Source organism: Saimiri boliviensis, chromosome 1 (assembly GCF_048565385.1).
Source record: "Saimiri boliviensis isolate mSaiBol1 chromosome 1, mSaiBol1.pri, whole genome shotgun sequence".
In the NCBI taxonomy this organism is placed as follows: domain Eukaryota; kingdom Metazoa; phylum Chordata; class Mammalia; order Primates; family Cebidae; genus Saimiri; species Saimiri boliviensis.
This window is the reverse complement of record NC_133449.1, coordinates 218,992,953-219,015,567: the sequence shown is the minus strand read 5'-3', so window position 1 is coordinate 219,015,567 and position 22,615 is coordinate 218,992,953. Positions and strand designations below refer to the sequence as shown.

The window sequence follows — 22,615 nt, the reverse complement described above, 5'->3', positions numbered from 1 at the left end:
AATGCCATGCTAACTGAAACATGTTTCATAAATGTTTTTCAGCTGAGCTACTGAATCTCAAATTGTCTTTCATGTTTTGTGGTTCCAAAGGTCTGATGCATTACATCTTGAGAGAGTACATAAAAGTTATTGTTAAGCAGACAGCATCAGTTATGAGTGGCTCTAGAGTAAAACAGCTTGGGATCATATTCCAATTCAGTTACAACCTGTTACCTTCAACATGTTACTTAAACCCTCCAAATGTTTGTAAAAGACAATCCAACAGTATCTACCCAAAAAGGTTATTAAGATTAAAATATGTAACTTCTCTAAAATAACAGTGGCTACTATTCCCAGAGATCAGGCAATGATATGATTTGCCTAGGACATTTCTGATTTACATCTGTTATCCTAGTGTAAATAATAGCTCCACCCATCTTCTAACTCCTTCATTCTCAAAAGTAACCTGGTTCAGATAAAATACATAATCAGCTTTGCTGATTTGTTCCCCCCACAACCACTATTCTATACTCAACTGTGTAATACCAGGGCTGGGATTGTGAAAACTATGTTTCTCCTTTGCAATCTGAATTTTTGTTAGGCTCCACTAATAGCAGGACTAGAAGGACTAGAAGATAAAGACATAAGGGCAGGAGAAGGAAAGAATCTTGCTGTTTCCTGTTTTCCTGTTATTCCTGCCAGCATTCCCAGAGCAACAGCTCTTCATTCCAGTAGCGACACTTGGTTCGTCTCCAGCTTTTTCTCAGCATTCCCCATACCAGCCTCATCATTCTCTATCTATACTACCACCGCTTACCAGCGGCCCCTCCTCAAATGTCCGAGTCCCTGCTCTGCTAAAGCTCTCCCCGAAGTGTCTAGTAAATACAACCTCTTATCCTGTTCTCCTAGGCCTAGGGGTGGTAGCTGCCACCTGAAGTTATGTTTCCTTTCTGCTTTTGTTTGTGTTCTCCAGTACCAATGTAACCTATTCCTTATATTACACTCTATTAAAAGTGTAATATGTTACATACTGTGGATTTTTAAGTTATTTTTTCTTTCTCACATTGGTCTTCAGAACATTGTAAACGATCTTTAAAAAACACATCACTATTAAATCCCTAAGAGAGCTTACTTCCAGTGACTAGCATCAGGTGGCTTATGGAGCTGAGGCCAAAGCCACTGTCCACTTTCCATGGTGTTTGCTAAGATAAGGCCATTACCACCATCACATCAACTAAATTTGAAAGTCTTCCATTAGAAGTGCTATACAAATTTCCTGCAATAAAGGATTAACTAAGCCAAGCACAGAAACTGTGATATTGTGATGTATGTTTGGTCTCTGCTTCTGATTCCTGGCAAACAACTCCTAAAACCATGGTTCTCCAAGAGATGACTGGTGACTGGGATTCCTGGATAGTCTGGGGGTCTGGGACTGGGGTGAGGGTTTGCCAGGGGAACCAACTGTGTGATTAGAAGGATGGAACTTTTGTCCCACCTTCACCAACCACCCAGAGAGAGGGGTGAAGGGTAAAGGTTAAGCTGATCACCACTGACCAATGATGTAATTAATCATGCCTACATAATGAGGCCTCCATTAAAACCAAAAAAACAGGTTTGGAAGGCTTCCTGATTGCTGGACTTTTTCCCCTACACCCTGCCCTATGCATCTCATCTAGCTGTTCATCTTTGTAATAATATACTTTATACCAAACCAGTAGATGTGTTTTTTCTGAGTTCTGTGAGCAGCCTAGCAAATTAATAGACCCTGCTAAGGGGGTACTGGGAATCCCCAATTATGGCGGGTCAGTCAAGCACAGATCACAACCTGGAGCTTGTGATTGACCCATCCACCTGGAGGAGACTTTTATCTACCTCCAGTTCGATAGTGCCACAGTTAAATTGAATCATGGAACACCTAGTTCTGTACACTCGAAAATCTAGTGTCAAATGTGTTTTGCTGAGTGACTGTAAACCAGTGTTTTTCAATATGAAGAAAAAAAAGGCTGGTCATCAGAAAAACGCAAATCAAAACTACAATGAGATTCCATCTCACACCAGTCAGAATGGCAATTATTAAAAAGTCAAGAAACAGATGCTGGTGAGGTTGTGGAGAAATAGGAACACTTCTACACTGTTGGTGGGAATGTAAATTAGTTTAACCATTGTGGAAGACAGTGTGGCAATTCCTCAAGGACCTAGAACCAGAAATACCATCTGACCCAGCAATCCCATTACTGGGTATACACCCAAAGGAATATAAATCATTTTATTATAAAGATACATGCATACAAATGTTCACTGCAGCACTATTCACAATAGCAAAGGCATAGAATCAACCCTAATACCCATCAAATGATAGAATGGATAAAGAAAACGTGGTACATATACACCATGGAATACTATGCAGCCATAAAAAGGAACAAGATCATGTCCTTTACATGGACATGAATGAAGCTGGAACCATTATCCTCAGCAAAGGTTATGATGATCACCAGTGACCAATGATGTGATCAATCATGCTTACATAATGAGGCCTCCATTAAGACCCCTGAAAAAACAGGTTTGGAAGGCTTCCCGATTGCTGGACCTTTCCCCTACACCCTGCCCTATGCATCTCATCTACATGTTCATCTTTGTAATATTCTTTATAACAAACCAGTAGATGTGTTTTTTCTGAGTTCTGTAAGTAGCCTGGCAAATTAATAGACCCTGATAGACACAGAACAGAAAACTAAACACCATATGTTCTGACTTATAAGTGGGAGCTACACAATGAGAACACATGGACACAGGGAGGGAAACCACAATGGGGCCTGTCGGGGGGTGGGGGGTAGGGGGTAGGGGGAGGGAGAATATCAGAAAAAATAGCTAATGCATGCTGGGCTTAATACTTTGGTAATGGTTTGATAGTTGCAGCAAACGATCATAGCACACATTTACCTATATGACAAACTTGTACATCCTGTGCATGTATACTAATACGTAAAATAACCATTGTTTTTCCTATCTCTTATATCAATACATATTAAGAGCTTAAAAAATGTGTTTTTGATTTCTTCCCCCAACCCAACTACCTACCCTAGTCTAAGAGCGGCTAATAGGCACATAGCTTCTTCAGAAAGTAGGCTCTATTGGCTTATAACAAAGGTGAAGGTAAAGATCTTAGCTGACAAATCTCAAGCTCTCAAAGCTCACAAGGAAACCAAAGTAGCAATGCACTAAAAAAGTTTAGCAGGTAACATAATTCTCTCACATCATAAAATGCCACTGCATGATAAGTAGGATTATAAGAATAAATATGACTAATGTCCATCTCCCTCTTTTTTACAAAAAAATGCACTCTATTCTTCATATAGCCACCTACGCTAGCCAATATTTCTTTCCTTTCCACTCTACAGTTACTGATTAAGAATACTGGAAGAAAGAATAATTCATGTATTACTGTAAGATAAGTCTTTCACAAACATAAAGAGTGAGCCCAGATGAGCACTCTTCCCTAACCCACAGTAAGAAACAAAGGTACTAGTGTCCCAAGGAGAAAGTATGTACATTAAGAAAAAAGACAGTATCTCTGTAAAGTGGCAGAAAATAGCTTCGTTGTTCCAATAAAGTCATAGAGGACTAGCAAAACTAAATTTACTTTTACTGTTTTATTCTTCACTTTCCTGGAAATCAATGTATTTCATGATCAAGACAGAGACAACTCATCAGTAAGTACGATAAAAAATTTTTGATTTTAAGGTCTACTTGTTGCCCTGAATATTATGACTGTGACTATTAAATTTGTATTCAAAATTAAGTTTTACTCTAGTTAACTTGCTGATATCATTTGTATATTTATCTCCACCCAAATATCATGTTGAATTGTAATCCCCAGTACTGGAGGTGAAGCCTGGTGGGAGGTGATTAGATGTCCTCACAATAGTGAGTTCTCAAGAGATCTGGTGGTTTAAAAGTGCTTGGCATTTCTGGCACTTGCTCACTCCAGTTTTCGCCGTGTGATGTGCCTGCTCCCTCTTTGCCTTCTACTATGACTGTAGGCTTCCTGAGGCCTCCCCAGAAGCAACTGCTAGCACCATGCTTCCTGTAAAGCCTGCAGAACGATAAGCCAATTAAACATCTTTTCTTTATAAAATATAGTCTGGGATATTTCTTCAGAGCAATACAAGAATGACCTAATACAGACTTACTTTCTAGATAACTGTTTCAAATGTCACTACTGCTATAGTATTCCCTATTGATTTTGTGTTAAATTTCTAGTGGACAACCCTTAATGTAACACTCTAAAAGGCTCACAACATTTAAAGTGCCTCCAACTATACTGTACTTTAAACTTAAAATTTAAAACAATAATTCTAAAGAAAGATTGCTGAAATAGACAACTCAATTCTCTTCCTGGGAAAGCCCACAACATCAAGTACTAGATTATGAGTGAAGGATTCATTCAGGTACTATTTTTCTATGATCCATCTCCAAAACCACTTGCTTCCCCTTAACATACACTTCTACAAGGCAGAAGAGCCCACCAATACTTGAAAAGTCTGTCTCTACTCTTTCCTGGTGAATCATACAATGTTCCTTTATATAGATAAAACATAGCCTTAAATTATTTCTGTGGTTTACAGTTTTCTATTTTCATCACTGTGACATTTAATTGAGTGATAATTATCTTAACAAATCAAAATTCTAAAATTTAAATCTCTCAGTCAAGAAGTTAGAGAATTCAAATTGTATTCATTAATTAAGAAGGAAATATTCAGAAAAAAAATTAGGTTTCAAACTTACATTAATGCCAAAAGAGTTAAGAGACATAACACACAAGGATAAATGGGTCTATCTGCACAATACTTATTCCCTCTAAACTCAAAAGACAGGACTCTTAAAAACAGAATTAGGCTTATATTGATTCATCTTGTATTAAAACATAGAATGTCAAAATTTATGAAATCTTAGGTAATAGAAAAATATGCCACACTATTGCTATTTGTATTTGAATTTTTGTTTCAGAAACTAGTAAACATATAAAGGGAAGATTTTAAAAATACACTCTTGAGGGTTAACAGACACTAGGAATAAAAACAAATTTACCAAACTTTAAAATACTAATAAAATAAGCATTTTATTAATGAAAGTCTGGAAAACGTGTGCACCAAAATAAAAGTGACTATTAATGTTAAATTAAAAAACCTTCAAAGAACGCATATCACATGATTCAATTTTTTAAAACTTTATATAAAAGCTCTATCATAAATACAAAGCTAAATTATCTGAGTACTAACAATACTGTTCATACAAAGAAACTTAACTAGTAAAATACAAATATGTAAGATGCTTATTTTTGGTCCTTTTGGAAAAAAGAACTAAGTTGGTTTCTTTTTTTTCACATGGCTCCAGGCACAAAAATAGAATATAAGATGGTAACTGCAACATTCTTAGTGTTTATCCTTGTAATTCTTTAAATGTCACCAGTCATAATAGCAACGAATTCCTCCTGGTTTACTGTGTTAAGAAAGAAAACGAAACAGTCAGAAATACAAATATTTTATTTTTTCAGAGTCTATGACTACTATTTTACACTAAGTATTAAAAATTTTTTACATTATGCTGTTATTACATCAAGACGTGGCTTATTGCTTTTACTTCTTTGTTAGGAAGTGGAATATGTTTATTAAATTTAACTTCTTAAATGCAAAAATATACATGTGTCAAACATTATAAATTAGTATTCTATAATATTAACTGGGAAAAAGATAATGTTACCAAAAAAGTCAATCACAGTCATATTTGTACATACTTGCTAAAACCTTTTAAATGTTTGACATTTCAAAGTTCTTTAAACAATCCTCTTTATAATCTTTATTCTACTAGTTCATTTAGCAAATCCTTCCTTCACAAGCTTAACCATATCATGCATATAAATTAGATTTCTAAAGAATGAAAATATATTAAAATTATAAAAAGTTAAATTATTATTTTTTGAACTTTTATATACTTAAAAGCCTATGTTAACAAATAATTAAAAATAGGTCACCATATCTCAAATGTATCAATAAAAATGGCAATTTAAAAAGATTACAGATTTAATTTTAATCACCAAGGCAATCCAGAAACTATATAGATGTAAATGCAGAAAAAAAATCACTGATAAGGACTAATTTTCAGTTTGCCAAAATTATAAATACAATAAGAATCTCCAATTTATAAAACATAATGTTTAAGACAGCAACCTAGAAATAAGAAATCAGATAATCTTATTTAATATAATTTTGAAAACCCAATATATGCACACATATCAATTAAAAAAAATGTTTGGAAGATACTTCTGCTAAGTATTCAGTATTTAGCCCTAAGATTTAATACATACCTAAGCAAGGCACAAGTTATGAATGATAATTTTGATAATGGCAAAAGAAAACTATACTGAAACTAAGACCTCGTAACTAGTCATAGCTCTGCACAGAACAGTTCTGCATCTCATTTCCTTTATCTGAAAACACTGAAATATGAGATGATGTTTCAAATTGTTCAGTTCTTATTTACCCTAGCTGGTATTATATGAAAATACTCTATTAAATCAAACATTTTTAAGTGGCTAGTGAATGACAACACCATACTAACTGTTGTATAGTATACCAAAACAGACACCAGGCTTCCCATTCTGGAATGTATTAAAACTGAAATGAGAAAGATATTATATGATACTATAAACGTACTGGTAATTTTAAGTGTAACACTGATATCATAGTTATGAAAGATATATCATTTTCTTAAGTATAACATTGGTATCATAGTTATGAAGGGTAACATTGGTATCACAGTTATGAAAGATGCTAAAACATTAAAGGATCAAGTTTTTTTTCTTGTTTTATTATTAAAATTTAATCTATTTATTTATTTAGAGACCATGTTATGAGACTAGCTAATTTTTGTATTTTTGGTAGAGACGAGGTTTCACCATGTTGCCAAGGCTGATCTTGAATTCCTGGGCTCAAGCAATCCACCTGCCTCAGCCTCCCAAAGTGCTGGGATTATAGGCATGGGCCATGGTGCCTGGCTTAAAGGATTGAGTTCTTGATATATGAAATTTATTTTCAAATGATTGAGAAAAAAATATACACACTATAAATAAAGCAAATGTGGTAATATACTAAGTATTGAATTTAGGCAGAAGGTACAATGGTGTTCACTGTGCTAGTCTGACAATTTTTCTCTATGCTTGAGAATATTCATAATGAATAGTTAGAAAAAATTAACCAATTAAAAATTGTTGAGGAGATAAAACATGGTCATTGGGAATTAAAAGAATATACACTGTACTGGTTCCAGAAACCATATAGAAAATCAGTGTTGACTGCCATGTGTGTACCTATGCAACAATCTTGCATGTTCATCACATGTACCCCAAAACCTAAAATGCAATAAAAAAAATAAAAAAAATAAAAAAAATTAAAAAAAAAAGAAAATCAGTGTTGATAACTATGTTAGTCAGGTTTTATACCTGAAACAGAACAAATGTTTATAACAAAAAATACTATTTATTATTAAAATAAAGACCGGATTGGTGTTAAAAAAAAGTCCTTCACAATGGTAAAAATACTTACACTAATGAGAAAAATGTAGGTAAAGATAAATCATTACTTGGGCTCTAAAATAAAAACAAAGAATTTAGAAAGGAGGTAGAAAGAGAGCTGGGGTAGGGAGAATACCATCAGAAAGAGAATAGTGTATGCCTCACAGAAATAAGCTATGAGTTAGGAAAAATGCACTCTCCAGAAGCTGTCAGAGAACTCTGAATCCATGCAATCAGTATTTAACATCCATAAAACACTATGACAGACATGGTAAGAGTGTAATACAAAATCTATAATACTCTCAAACTACTTGCAAGAATCTTACAAATTGAAGTAGTGATCTTTAACCTTTCCAGTATCTGAGTATCTTATGAAGGCTATGATCCCTCTGTTTCCAATAAATAAAGTTCAAATATATAAAATTACTAATCAATTTAGCCAGTGTGCACCTTCACTGAAGAACCCCCAATTTAGACTGAGGCATATAGATCAAATAGGAAGCAAGAGTATGTTCTTAAGAACTATATTAAGAGGAAGAACATAAAACAGCCTTAGCATGATTTGATTACAGATCATTTTAATAGTGTAACATAGCCATGATTAAAATATTCAAAATATAAAAAGCACTTGTTATTTAAAGATCTAGAACGTTTTCTTGATCTGTAAAATTTCAATACTCAAATTTCAAATTTTAAGCTTCATATAGAAGTTTGAAAATCACAAAACAATTTTTATATTGTTTATAAATAAAAACTTTATAAAGCATTTCAAAAGTATTTTAAACTATAGTCAGCCTTCTGTAATCAAAGGTTCCTCACATCTGCAGATACAACCAACTGCAGATGAAAATTAAGGAAAACCATTAAAAAAAAAAAAAAAAGCAATAAAGCATAACAACTATTTACCTAGCATTTACATTATATTAGGTATTATAGTAATCCAGAGATGATTTAAGGTATACAGGAGGATATGTGCAAGTGATATACAAATACTATACATTTTATATAAGGGACTTGAGCACCATAGATTTTTGGCATCTTAGGCAACTTGGAACCAACTTCCTGTGCTTATCAAGGGACAACTGAATTCCATGATTCATGCCTAAAAACACAGTATTTAAACTTGAAAAAGTAAAAAGTAGAAAGTGGCTAAGGAAATTAGCTACTCTACTACCAGAGAGCCTTGTAGACAGTTAAAAGACAATCTTCTAAACCTTTGTACATTTGGTTTTATAACCTTCTCTATTAACCATCTCTTATATCCAGTTCCTATATCTAATAAATCTACCACAATACCTAGCTCAAAATAAGCATTTGGCAAAACATTTATTGAATCAAAAAAATATGACACTTTGTTTCCTTTTATATTGCCTTCTTTAACAAAATTTTTCATAAATCAACCATTTCACAGAGTAAATCTTATTATAAGTTGCTAACAATAAAAATTTTAAAGAACTAAGTAGATTAAGTACCTTAGAGACCATCTGGCTTTGAGGGGGAAAAGTAAATCTTAGAATCGGAAGTTCCAACTGAGTATGTTGCTAATACACTGCTTCCTATAATAGCATGCAATTTTTAAAACTCCATAAACATAGAAGTCTAGTTAATATTTTACTTTATAGCCCAAGAGACAATATAATATTATATTTAAAGGCACATTCTTTGTCATTATGGAGATTTTTGATTTTGAGTTCTGGCTCTGCCATGTAGTGTTAGCTTTGTGATAACATGGGACAGTTATTAATCTGTCAAAGCTTTAGTTTTCTAATCTATATGCATCTATTATATGCATATATAGGTATAATATTATATCTACTTTACAAAAGTTATGAAAATTAAGTGACATAATTCACAATGTAACATGCCAAGAAAAGATTCAATATAGTAACTGCTAAATAAATGTTAACAACCATCTTCATTATTTAAAAGATGATCCATTCTGGCTTTTCAAAATGTTCCTTTCAGTTTTTCAAAACGATTTGCTATGTTTCATTTTATATACGTTGGGGGGCGTGGGCAGGTGACTCTCTGTATCATTACCACAGCTTTATGTCTATCTTGTAATACCTCTTATTTACCTTTAACTCCACATTTACCATGTTTATTATTCTATATACCGAATATTTTTTAAAAATTTCATTGCTCTTAGATACTGAAAAGCATGACCAATTCACGAAGAGAGAAGAATACTAAAGTCCACAAAAAAGGCAGCAAGGTCTAATCTTTACCAGTTTAACATAAAGCGGTTTTTATCTCAACAAAACTTAGTTTCCAGCCAAAAGAATCCACATTAAGTGAATGAAAGTATCAAAACGAATTGTTTCTCTAAATACTATAGGCCCTCAATGGAAGTCTCATGATTCATACAGAGAGCATTATGGGAAGCCTTTGAGAAAAAAATGGTATTTAATATGTACGTGAGAGAATGAATCACATTTTACTAGGCAGAAATGAACAATTAGAGCATTCTAAGATTAAGAAACAGCATGATGAAATGAACAGCAGAAAAATGTGTTTTCAGGAGAGTATTTTGACAAAATATGTACCTACAGGAGGTGAGGGTTAAAGAAGAAAAGTGGAAGAATACACTAGGAAATAAAATTAATTACTTAGAGTGGGACAGATCATAGAAGGCTTTGAACTTTACTCTGTAGGCAGTGAAGAATTGTCCAACTGTTTAAACACGGAAATGGCCTTATCAAATGTATATTTTAGGAAAAGAATGAGATCAAGAAACTGAAGAAGAGATTAGAGACTTTTATATGCCTAAAGGGCAATTAAGACACTGTAAGAGACTGCAAAGTGAAAGCAGAAATCACATCTGCCTTTTTCATTGTGTAGCACCAGTCAACACACAGGACACTGCAGGTAGTAGGCAACCAAGGTAAGAATAAATGAGGCCATTATAACATTCTTAATTAGATATTAGGGCCTGAACTAGGACAGCCAAAGGGGACAAAGATAAAAACAGATTCAAAATGTCTGAAGGATAAAATCAACAGAACTTAGAACTTAATATTAGTTTAGAAGTACATGCAAGTTGAGGGAGGAGCCATTAAAGACTGAATTTTTACTGAAAGGCTGAAATCTTGATGATGTTTCATCTTCAGAGAAAAGCGCAGCACCTTCTTGAAGTGTAATTGGTTTTACAGATCTGCTCCATTCTAAACTGAATATGTGAATTATTTAGACAGAAGGCCTATTACAAGAAGGGGTACGTTTACAAAAACTCTTGCAAGTCATTTGGTTTCAGAAAAATGTACTACATGTGTAGCATCAGGAATACTTGGAAAATGGGTTTTACTTAAAACTTACTTTCTCCATCACCATCTTTGTCAAATTCTTCTATCATAGCTCGAAGTTCTTCATCACTCATGTTTTCACCCAATTCTCTAGCAACACGTCGCAAATTCCTCAAGCTTATTTTACCTGAATCATCATCATCAAATAGTTTAAATGCCTTGAGTATTTCTTCATGGGGATCTCTTTCCAATATCCAGTCTGTCACTACAGTTTAAAAAAAATTTTTTAATAAACCTGCATAATCACAAAAGCATTCATTTGTGAAATCAACTAAATAGTAGATGAGATTAAAGCTGTGACTTTCAACATTTAGTCTGACAATAAAATGTCAAATGAGATCCCAAAACCCTAAGATAAACCTGAAATTAGAAAAACCAAATCCATATTTTAAATTTTAACCTTTTTATTATGAGCAACTTGTCTTATTTAAAAAGTAAGCAAAACCGTATCACACAGAGGCAAAATAAAAAGGACTACATTTATACCATATTTATTTAAGATCTACTATTATCAAGAATTGTACTAGGCTCCACTGACATCAAGCACACGCGGAGTGTGTCACTACTTGCAGAGACACATACCAACAAAATAATTGGAGCTAACTAAATAAAACCTGCTTGCTGGCTAAACGTCATACTAAAATTGATTGTTCCTCAAATTCAATCCAACTTCAAAACAAGAAAAACTGCGAAAGACAAAACGTACTGCCATCACAGACACAGGCACAATCTCAAGACAGCAGATGAAAATTCCACTAATACCTTCATGATTAGAAGAACCTCTTGGTTTTTCAAAATGTGGAAAGTAGTAAACAGGATCAAATCTGATTATAGCAGGAAAGCTCACCTCAAAATCACCTCTGGAAAGAAGGTTTCCTTAAAGCTTAACCATTTTTTTTGGATAAATAACTCTCAGACAACTAACTAAAAATAAATGTAATTTCAAACCTCAGTAGTAATAGTGGATTTTAATATACTAAATATAATCATATGTAACAATACAGTAATAAGCTTAAGTATTTTCAATTTTACCAGTCTTTAATCAATAGCTGCAATAAAAATTAAAATAAAAATCTGTGGCATAAAAATTGTTAAGTTACCAGATAAAATTCCAACAATATTCAAATAAAAAGCTCTGAAGTAATTATATACATTGTCTGCCACTACAAGAAAACGTATTTATGGCCTTTACTATGTAATTAAAAACAACTCAGTCCTGTTGAAGGTTACAGAATCATTTAAAAAAAAAAAAAAAAAAAAGCAACTGCTTATAGATGGAAAATACTGGAATGTTTAAGGAACCCAGAAAGAAAAAAATACAATCAAAGTCTCCAACAACTTATTGTTTTGCTGCTGTTTCATCCATATTTGGTTCAATAATCCTCTATTCAAATGATTATTGTATCATCTACACATATTTTCAATAGTTTCCTTTTATCCATTAATTTTATCCAAAAAGGCTTCCAAGTAACTAATTGAAGTATATTACTGTAAGTATGCAAATCATCAAAGCTCATAAATATTCAGTCAAAAAGGAGCTGGCATATCTACAGCCATAACACCAAAATAAAATACCACACTTAACTCTATGGCACATACTCAACTTATTTTGAATTTAGTCCCAACAAAAAAGCAGGACAAGGAAAAAAAGTGTTAAGAAATTTTCTTCACCAATTAAATAATTTACATGACAGGTGAACCAAAAAAGCAGCTTGCTGAAAGTATTAATGTACTTAAAGAAGCAACAGGGTGATTGGGGAACAGATGGGGCTCCAAGATGTATAAATTCTTATCCCACTGGTACTTTAATTGTGTTAGTTATTTCAGAGCTATGTGTCTATATATTCTTTTATCAATACTCTTTCTTAAAATGCAGCTTTTCTTGGGAATTATAAATGCTCATCCTTTTGGATAGCAAAACATTACCTAATATATAACTCTATGATGATTCTCCTCCAAGTCTTCATGTTCTATTCTTGTTCCACAAAGTAGAATTTAAGAAATACATTTATTTTCAATGAAAATTATTAGTAAACTGACATAGAGGCAGTTAAGGTGGTTTTCATTTATTTCACAAAACTCTACATTTCTGCCCATGTAACTGTATTTTCAAATGATTTTCAACTGTATTTTCAAATTACACATACTATCAGAAATGTACTTCATCAAAATACTTAGACCTTTCATGTATAAAAATCACTTAAGAATACAGCAAATCTAAAAACATCACATTAAAAGTAAATTAAAAATCATTATAGGTAATGCTAGAAATATGGCTTTAACTATATTTCTTACTGCCTTTTGGAAATTTCTATCCAAACATGCCAGTTAGATATGTTGGACTCCAAACTCATTCTGCTACCACCATGGTAGCCGTAGTTGCCTCCCCTACCTCTAAGCCCACCAAAAAATAACAGCATCATTTACAGCTAGATTCCAGATTTGAAAAGTATAAATCATTTTCAGTCCCATAAATTTAAACAGTGATTAGGTCCTATAATACTGGGAATACCATTATTTATTTATTTATTTATTTATTTATTTATTTATTTATTTGAAACAAGTTCTCACTCTATTGCCCAGGTTGAAGGGTAAGTGTGATCCAAGCTTACTGCAACCTCAACTCCTAGGCTAAAGCAATCTTCCCACCTCAGCCTCCAAAGCAGCTGGGACTATAGGCATGTGCCATCATGTCTGGCTAATTTCTTTTAAATTTTTTTCTAGAAACAGGATCTCACTTTGTTGCCCTGGCTGGTTTCAAACTCTTATGAGCAAGCAATCCTCCCACCTTGACCCCAAAGTGCTGTGATTACAGGCATAAGCCACTAAGCCCAGACTCTTTCTTATTCTTAAATGTATTCCTTTTATTTTCATCCTCACCATCCTCAGCATAAAAAATAGTATTTTCTATCTGCAGTCTCTCTTCCTCCCAACTCATCATCAACAATACTCTTATCAGTATTCTTTCTCAAACATACTATATCCCCTTCCTTAAAAATTGTCAATGATCTTCCGCTGACTAAAATTAAAAATCTTTATGTTTTACAAGACTTTACCAATCTGGTCCAATCCTACCTTTCCAGTCATTTCCCTATAATCTAGTCCAAAGACTACCTAGTTTCCCAAACATGCTATACTTCTAGTACCATTCTTTGTTGTTGCTGCTTTCTAAGCCTAGACTGCTTTTTCTCTACTTCTCCTGGCAATCTTGGAATGAAATCCTACTCACATTTCCAAAGTCCTAAATTTAAAATCTCCTCTGTAAAGTCTTCAACTCCTCTAGATCAGGGATTAACAAATCTTTCCTGTAAAAGGCCAGATAGTAAATATTTTAGGCTTTGCAGAGGACCATAAAGTTTCTAACTACTCACTCTGCCATAGTAGCACAAAAACTGCAGAAAAGAATGGATGTGGTGGTGTACAAGCAGCAGCTGAATTTGGTCCAAAGGCTATAGTTGCTGACTTCTGTTCTAGACAAAATTACAATTTACCACATAGTACTATAGCCTGTTGCCACCTATGTTTACATTGTAAGCTCCCTGAAAGAACATCTTAGTAACTCTTAATTAAGTCTTCTTCCCAACCCCAGTACAGTACCTAACAAAAAACTCAGTGTTAAATAAGCAAAATGAAGACAATAATACAGTATTATTATCTGAACGGTAGTAATAAGTAGTACATGTCAAAAAGAGCATACAAACGTTTGACTTATGTTGGTCTTAAAGGCAGTCATTCCTAAAGCATCTGTTGCTTACTAGCCTCAGGTTGTCTTGACTCTAAACTAACATTAAATATATTTTAACACTTGTTTTCAGTACTAGGAAGAATCTATAGTAGTTAAGTGCCAAACTTCATCCAGATATATTTTGGAACAGTATTCTTAGGTAGTTCATAAAACTAGGACTCAAATGTTCTGAATTAGAATCAGTCATTAATTTAAAATAATCAACAAAAGTGGGACTACATAATTCTTGACTAATTCCCAAAAAGTAATAAACTTTTATTTGACACCTGGTACTCTCCATAGGTAGCCTTAAAAGAATTAAGATAAGTGTTAACAAAAGGTTAATCTTTGGGTGTCAAAGCTGAAGTTTTGCCACACCTATTTATTCTACAAGGAATCCAGCATTTCTGCTCTGTTAATAACAAAGAACAGATGGGTGTCGGGAAAAAGTGAAGGTGGCATGGGATTCTGGTCCCAACTGCCAATAAAAATCACAACTTTTAAATTGTATTCATTTAAGATAAAATAACATATTTTGTAAAATTATTAATGATGATATAGTGCTTAAAATAGGCTTTATGAAAAAAGGTCAATAAAAAATATACAAATAATATATTTTATGTCCCAGTGATACATATGTGATTTCAAGCCCCTGAAACAAAGACAATTTTTTAAAGTAATAATAATAGCAAATGCTCAGTAGCACTTACAACATGCTAGGCCTTCTTTTCTAAGTACTTTACATAACATTAACTTATTTAATCCTCATAAGAATTTTATGAGAGAGTACAATGATCCCTGCTTTAGAGCTGAAAATGAAGCACAGAGTACTAAAATGACCAAGTTCCAGAGCTATAAAGTGGCAAAACCAAGGTGTGAACCTAGGGAATCTGGTTCCAAGTGCTAAATCACTACACTGTACTAAACATACCTGAATTATAGCTCCTTCCTAATAGTATCATTTCTACTGTATCCTGATACCTTGTTTCTACAAATAAACAATAAAAGGTAAAACTAGGAATACTGTGATCATAAACCTCAGGACAGTGTCCACTCTGAGAGAACAAAGGGTGGCTCTCTCCCTCTCCTCAAATAAGTAATTCTATAAATTAGAGGAAAAAAAGAAAATGCTCCCTAAACGGAGAAGTAGCTTTTCTAAACAGTCATATGTTAGTTCCTAAGTTGAGTATCTTCTACGTTGTGGGTTTTTGGTTTTTTGTTGTTGTTGTTGTTAGGTTTATCATTTCTTTTCCATCTCAAATGCTTTTGACGTGAGCTTTTGGATTTAAAAACCTGACTAATGACATGAATATAAACTTTCTCCGCAACTACTAATTGCCATTTCTTTTTGCTTCCCATATTGCTTCTTGATGAATATTTAAAATAAGTGGTTTGTGTACATAACAGTTTCCAATTTTTTTAAGTATCTTAAAATATTTATACGATTTGTTTATATTGTGACCCATTGATTTAGAAAAAATAATAATAGAAATAAATCTGAATATTTATACATTTTGTAGATAATATTCTGGGCAATATATTTAGGTCATTAATAGCAAAGTACTTGCCTTCCAGAATCTTCTATTTTGAAAAAAACCTAGACTATATATGCTATAAATAATTCACTAAAATCAACTATATAAAATTTAGCCATATTAAGCCTATGACACATTATCTTCAGGTGGTTCTAGGACGTTTTCTCCTGTTTCCAGTATGCCCACTGCCTCCTTTACTACAACCCTTTCCCCAATCCTAACTTTAAATAGATGACTTTTTTCACTGAGATAAAGGTCATCCAGAGGATGTAGCCTCTTATCAACTTTGTCAACCTGAAGTCATGCATTTCATCCACAGCTAAAGATACCAACTGCTACCAGTTCCCCCCTGTCCCACTTAGCCAACAAAAATCACATACCAGAAAGATCTTGCGAAACAATTTCCAAATAGCAGGATATCAAATTTTCTGTTTTACTAAACAAATATAATTTTTAATCACCCTTTGAGTTTTATCACATAATATAAATACACATAACTTGGAAAAGCATCTTTCCTTAAAAAGCTACACAATAGTTCCCTGGTTAGAATACTCAGAACAAAACAAAACTATGAATCTCAGAGCAAAGCCATAAATATTTTTTCTCTGAAAATAAAAAAAAACAAACAAAACTGAGTAAGAGTCACATTATACACCAGTGTTCTATAAGAAAATTCCATAACCTAGAGAATTTAAAATAAAAAAACCGATATTAATCAGACAATTTCCTAACAGCTGCTGATTACAAAGACTATTAAAATACACACCAACTTCATTAAAATCTTCAAAGGTGATTTTCCCTGTGGCTTCTCTGTCATAATCTTTAAGAATCTTCAGTACATCAGCTTTTTTTACATCAAACCCCAAGGCTCTCATTGCCACCTTTTGGATTAAAAGGGAAAAGCAAATTATGAAGCACTCTTTACTAAAGAATTTCTAATTCTTAAGTTTTTACATCTTAAGAGATAACAACACATTAATAAAATATAACTCTTTTGTATCTTTTATCTCTCTAAAATAGCAAAGTAACAGTGTAATTGTTCTTCAGTATTGAAGTTAAGTATGTTTTTTCATTTATAAATTGCATTTTTATATGACAAAGTAACTAAAAGTGTTCATAAATTTTACTATATAAAATGCACTAACTTACTGCACAGATAATTTCATTGTTATTTGTTCTCAAGGGATTAACAACCAAAATGAGAAGGCATGGCATAAATATTAAACAGTTATATGACGGATGAGATAAAATATTAAAGTAAGAATTATTATCAGTCTCTCCATGATTAGTTATCATGTAAATGATAGGGCTAAGGACCCTGGATTTAGAGGGAAAAAAAAGAAATTTTGTTACTAGTAACAAGGAAGGAGACATGTTACTGACTAGAGAAGTCTTATCTGGAAAGATTCAAGTTGTTCCTTGAATGATAGATGAAGAGGAGCAGCAGGGCATTTGGGAAGGATGACTGGTATTAAAAGGGACACTGAAATGAAGGTTTGAAGGACAGTGAACAGAGCAGTTTACATCACCTGAATTAGAAGAGTTCAGGTGGAAGAAAGCAATTAGCAAATGAAAAAAAGTAGTTGGTGGCAAAAGTGTAGAGAACATTCAGTAGAAAGCAAAGAAATCTGAACTTTAAGTAGTATGTAATGAGGAGTCATTGATAGTAAAGATTTATGAGTAATGAACAATTTATGAACAATGGTGAAAGAATTTTTAAACTATCTAAATTCAGTGGTAGTGTACAAGATGAACTAGAGGTAGAGAAATCATTTAGGAAGCTCCAGGTATAAAATAAGGTCCCAAACCAAGAGAGTCAATGGTTACAAATGGAAAAGACATTATTACACTATAAAGGAAGAACTGATCAAATCTGAGTAACCTCCCCCCACCAAAAAAAAAAAAAACAGTGCGAAAAGAGAACTAAAGAGGACTGCAAGATTTAGAAAGCTAGACTTAAAGGCCTATTAACTGCTTTTATATATTCTATCCTGTCACTGCATAGTTCCTACCCCTGCTTAGAATTCTTATGCTTAAAAATCCCTTGCAAAATTAGAAAAATTAAAACACATACTTATATTCACCTATCCATTAAGGCTACTAAAAATCTGAAAATGCTGTATTTCCCACTGTGCTAAAAGTCCCATTCTACCCTAAACCCAAATCTCTCCCTATACCCTGACAAATATAATTTACAAATCTCTCCCCACACCTTGCCATTCTAACTCTTAAAGTTGACATTTTTACCCATCAGCACGTGTCAACATCAAACAGGCACTTTAGTTTGCACCAGAGAAAGTGGATTGAGACTATGTTACTAACAAATCCAATTTACAAGATTAAAAGACAACATTCCCTCAATCTGAAAACAGTGAGTCACCAAGAAACAAAACAAAAACTAAACAGTGAAAAGAATATGGTAATAAGAGTTTAAATTCCAGTTTGAAATCCTTTAATTATGTCAGCGAAAAATAAGCACCTTCCCTAGGAATGTATTTTTACATTTAAAATGCTATTCATTTTATCATGTGAAAAAGACTTTCTAAAAACTATGTTAGGGGTTCTGTTCAGTTTTATTATAACATCTAACTAGGAATGCTTAAAATGCCTTCATAGTTCCAAACCAGTTTAGTTAAAATAATTATTTAGAAATGTAATGTAAAGCAACTGTTAAATTGCAAATCATTTTAACATAAAAACAAATATTTTAAAGTATACCATTACCTTTAATTCATGATAATCTATTGCTTCATCTTTGTCTGTATCAAATAGTTCAAAAGCATCTTTAATTTCTTGTTTCTGTTCCTCAGACAATTCTCTTCTTTTTTTCCTCTTTGTTTTGTCTACTACAATCTCACTTCTATTAAATGGAAAGAAAAAGTCCTTAAATTAAAGGAGAATTTGCTAACAGAAATTAGCCAGTAATTATTTTCTAAATTTCAAAAACGAAAGTACTTTGTAGAAAGACAGGGAAACTTTCCCTTTATGAGTCAATGCTCTGTTTACTCCACAATCTAAATTGCTATAAATCTGAACTTCCCAAAACTAAAGATTGTTAAAGATTAGTAAAATAAATGAGGATCATACTTCTCCTTTTCCCAGCTTTTTATTTATTCCCACTTTTCCCAGCTTTTTATTTATTCCCACTAATGTTACTGTAGAAGAAACAAGAACTGTGAATAAGTAACATTGCTTTTATGTCTGAAACTCCAACCAACTCTAAAAAACAAAATACTCACATTATTCTAAGTGTTAAAGAAAAATAACTCCAAACGAAACCAAAATTCATAGTTGACAGTCACTACATAACAGTTTACTTTTGATAGTTCTTATATTTAAGTTCGTAAAATTACTACCAAAAAAATACAACCGAATTAACTTAGTATTTTAGCACTGTTTGTTAAAAATGTTTTTAGATTACATCTTTCTAACAGTTTGGCAATTTGTCATTTCCTCCATTTATATTAACAAATCATTCAAAATATTAATGAGTCTAAACATGACAAATATTAGATGCCAAAAAATATACAATATTTGTGCCTCATTCTATATAAAAATGTGAAGAGTCTTGTCTCACTTAACATGTAAACTGGAGGCTAAACTTCTAACAAACTCTGGAAAGCCTTAAAGAAAAAAAGTAATTTTTTTAAAGCCAGAAATATTTTCCTTAAGAGCTGCCCATCTAAATACGCTGCAGATTTTCAGAGGGGGATGCAACACTCGTATAAGAATAAGTTTTGAAACCTATAATTCGATAACACATTATCATGTAAAAACCAGTTGACTCTTTAAAACACGTATCTAGTTGCATTTGAAAGTCATATTGGTCTCTGAAGCTAGGAAAAAAAAAAAAAAAAAAAAAAAGCCAGGAAGTGACCAGTAGGTGCAGTATGACGAAGCTGAGGAAGCTTCCTTTCATGAAACCTGACTTGACACAAACTTGGGTATTCCTGGGGTCAGTCGTTTCCTTCCTGAGACTTTCAGAGGCCAAGTCCAGAACCGACCCACCCCTGACCCCATCCAAGGGTACCAAGATTATCCCTTAGCAGAACATGGAACATTTTTAGAGTGTCCTAAGTATATAGTTTTACGGTACAACTTCTACAAAGGGGGAGAGGGCAACATACAAGGGGTTAGAGGTTAGAACTGAAAGGCAAAGAAATGCAAGAAACTGAGGAAATCCAAGAGACAGTTTGCCAATTAAATTCACTAAAATGGGTCTCCAACTACACCGTAAGGCAAAGCCCTGAGAAATGAGGAAGAAGGAGTTTTGTGTTATCGCCAAAATTTGTAGGTGAGTGATTTGCATTAGCAGCGGAGCAGCCGAGGCGGGGCCCTGGCCAGCTACACGAATTGAAGGAAGGGATGTTCCGCGGCCTGATCTAACACAGAAACGAGTAGAAGCCTCGCGATATTTCATTCCCCCCCGCGCTCGTAATTAAGCCCATCTGCTTGGCAGTCCAAAGCCCTACGCGCTGACAGAAAAAACGTCCTCAGTAGAAATGCACTGGGCTCGATCCCTGCAAGGCACCAGGGCCCAGAGGGTGACTGGTCCGGGTAGGCTACCCTAGGCTCCTTTCCCGCGTCCCAAAACTGCATCCCCTACCTCGCCTCGGCCCCAAACGGCCTCCCTTCCACAGCCTCCCTGCGTCCCGCTCCCGGGTGTGGGGAACACTGCCGCCTCTTTATTACCGACCTCAGAGCTAAACTCATTATCTCTTCGGACAGAGGTTTTCCTCTCAAGAACGATTTCAACCCCCTACCCAAGGCAGCAAGACTCCCACAGCCGCCCAACAGACACAAACGACCTTAGCGGCCTCAGGGACCTCCCACAACATAGACACTTTTGAGCTGGATTGGTTGAAAAATCGCTACGGTTCTGCCTATTAGGGCGGAAGCTTCACAATTCTCTGTTTTCATTGGGTAGGTTTTACGTCAATCAAAGAAGAATCTTTCTGTCCTTCACCCCCGCCCATATCTAGGGCCGTTCTCGCCCTTCGGATTGGCCCGATGCCTTTTTCCCCGAATCCTTTGCGGGTCCGGCCTCTGATCCCTGCGTGGAGGTTTCGGCGGTGGGTGGGTGCTCCTCGTGTCTCGCGTGAAGCCCCGCTGTATGTGGGGCCGGCGTTCGGAAACTGGACAGCTCCGACGGAGGGAAAGGAAGGGACACGCTGCAGGCCACCCTCCGGCTAGAAGGAGGGAGTAGCTGAGGAACAAGATCTGCGAAACTTGGCTCTGCTCTGTTCTAAAACTTTGGATGACCTCAGTACCTGGGGAAAGTGTTTAAAATGCAGATTTAAATGCCCCTTTCTCTATTCTAATTTCAGTAGGTATGAATCTTCGTTTTTACCCCTCAAAAGCCTTCCAGGTGATTCTGAGGCAGGTACTGTAACTATACTTGGATTACCACAGGGTTAGATTATTAGGCTATTTATGGTGAATCTGTATCTAAACCGCCCTTCCCTCTCGATTTCCCCCTTTGAACTGTTTAAAACGGATTTGTTCGTTTCTCTCTCATTTTACCGTGCTGTAAGCTGTTTATACACATGAGACTGACTTCACTACCAAACCAAGTCTCTTGAAGCTCACTTGAATGTCTTCTTATTTATCTCTCTTACTAGGTTCAATTTCTTGAAGGCCATGATTATTATCTGTTTAAGGCTTTTCCTTGTACCTAATAAAATGGTGCATAGGTGCTCTGTAAATGGAGTGGAATCTTTTGAAAACCCACAGAATACTTAGCTAAACAGCAAATCTCATAAACGTGAATAAAATAGCCTGAGGGTGGGAGTTGAAGGCAGAGGATACATAAACATTACATGTTTAAGAGATGTATATAATGATTTAGAGAAGGGAGAGAATACAAGATAGGCTTCTTAAAGGAGGTGGCATAAATATTAGACCTAGAAGGATGGGCTAAATTTGCATAAGTAAAGATAGTACAAACAAAAAATTAGCTAAGGGTTAGCACCCCTAAAAAGCAAAGTGGAACTTTTATTTTGTTCATACTGTAAATTTTAAGGTACTTTTATAAATCGCCTTTGGGTTCTAAAAGGAAGGAGAAGTTCCAGTTACTAGAACCTAATGACATTGAAAAAACTATATCTTAAAATTTTAAGATACAGACCAAGCTATAGGAGAACATTATTTTAAAGAAGAAAGGATAAAAATAGACCAAGCATTTATATGAAGATATTAGAAATGAAGAAGAAAATTGTACAATTGAAATTAGGAAGAGGAAATTAGTAAAGATAAAGTTTGAGAACAATGTTTGAAAGGAAATTGTTCAAATTGATAAAGTACTCAATCTAGTATAAAGCTGGTTTTTGGCAATAACAGTGAAATTCCAAGACTTACAGGAAGTGTAACAAGAAAAGGAATAGTGCCACTAGAAAGGTTGGTAATTTAATAAAAGGGAGGTTTAAAAATTATTAAAATATTTTATACAATTTTATGCCACCAATAAATAATAAAAAATGACATAGTCACTTTTCAAGGAAAACAT

General features: G+C 34.1%; 1 protein-coding gene across 1 annotated transcript; it reads right to left on the bottom strand.

Moving 5' to 3' along the window:
- Window positions 1-2,808: 2,808 nt before the first annotated feature.
- On the bottom strand, window positions 2,809-20,931 carry CETN3 (centrin 3). The gene is made up of 5 exons (XM_003920767.3): window positions 20,807-20,931; window positions 18,835-18,970; window positions 16,877-16,991; window positions 10,865-11,056; window positions 2,809-5,478 (listed from the first exon to the last, which is right to left on the bottom strand). Exons 1-5 carry the CDS (start codon window positions 20,821-20,823, stop codon window positions 5,435-5,437), a joined length of 504 nt encoding a protein of 167 aa, XP_003920816.1. The 5' UTR covers window positions 20,824-20,931; the 3' UTR covers window positions 2,809-5,434.
- Between the last annotated feature and the right edge of the window lie 1,684 nt (window positions 20,932-22,615).

What these genes read in the sequence shown, in the direction of transcription:
- CETN3 (XM_003920767.3), bottom strand. An exon ending in TAGATTATCATGAATTAAAG is followed by an intron (nt 16,992 to 18,834) that starts GTAATGGTATAC and finishes TTAATCCAAAAG; the next exon opens with GTGGCAATGAGAGCCTTGGG. An exon ending in TGAAGATTTTAATGAAGTTG is followed by an intron (nt 11,057 to 16,876) that starts GTGTGTATTTTA and finishes TTTAAACTGTAG; the next exon opens with TGACAGACTGGATATTGGAA.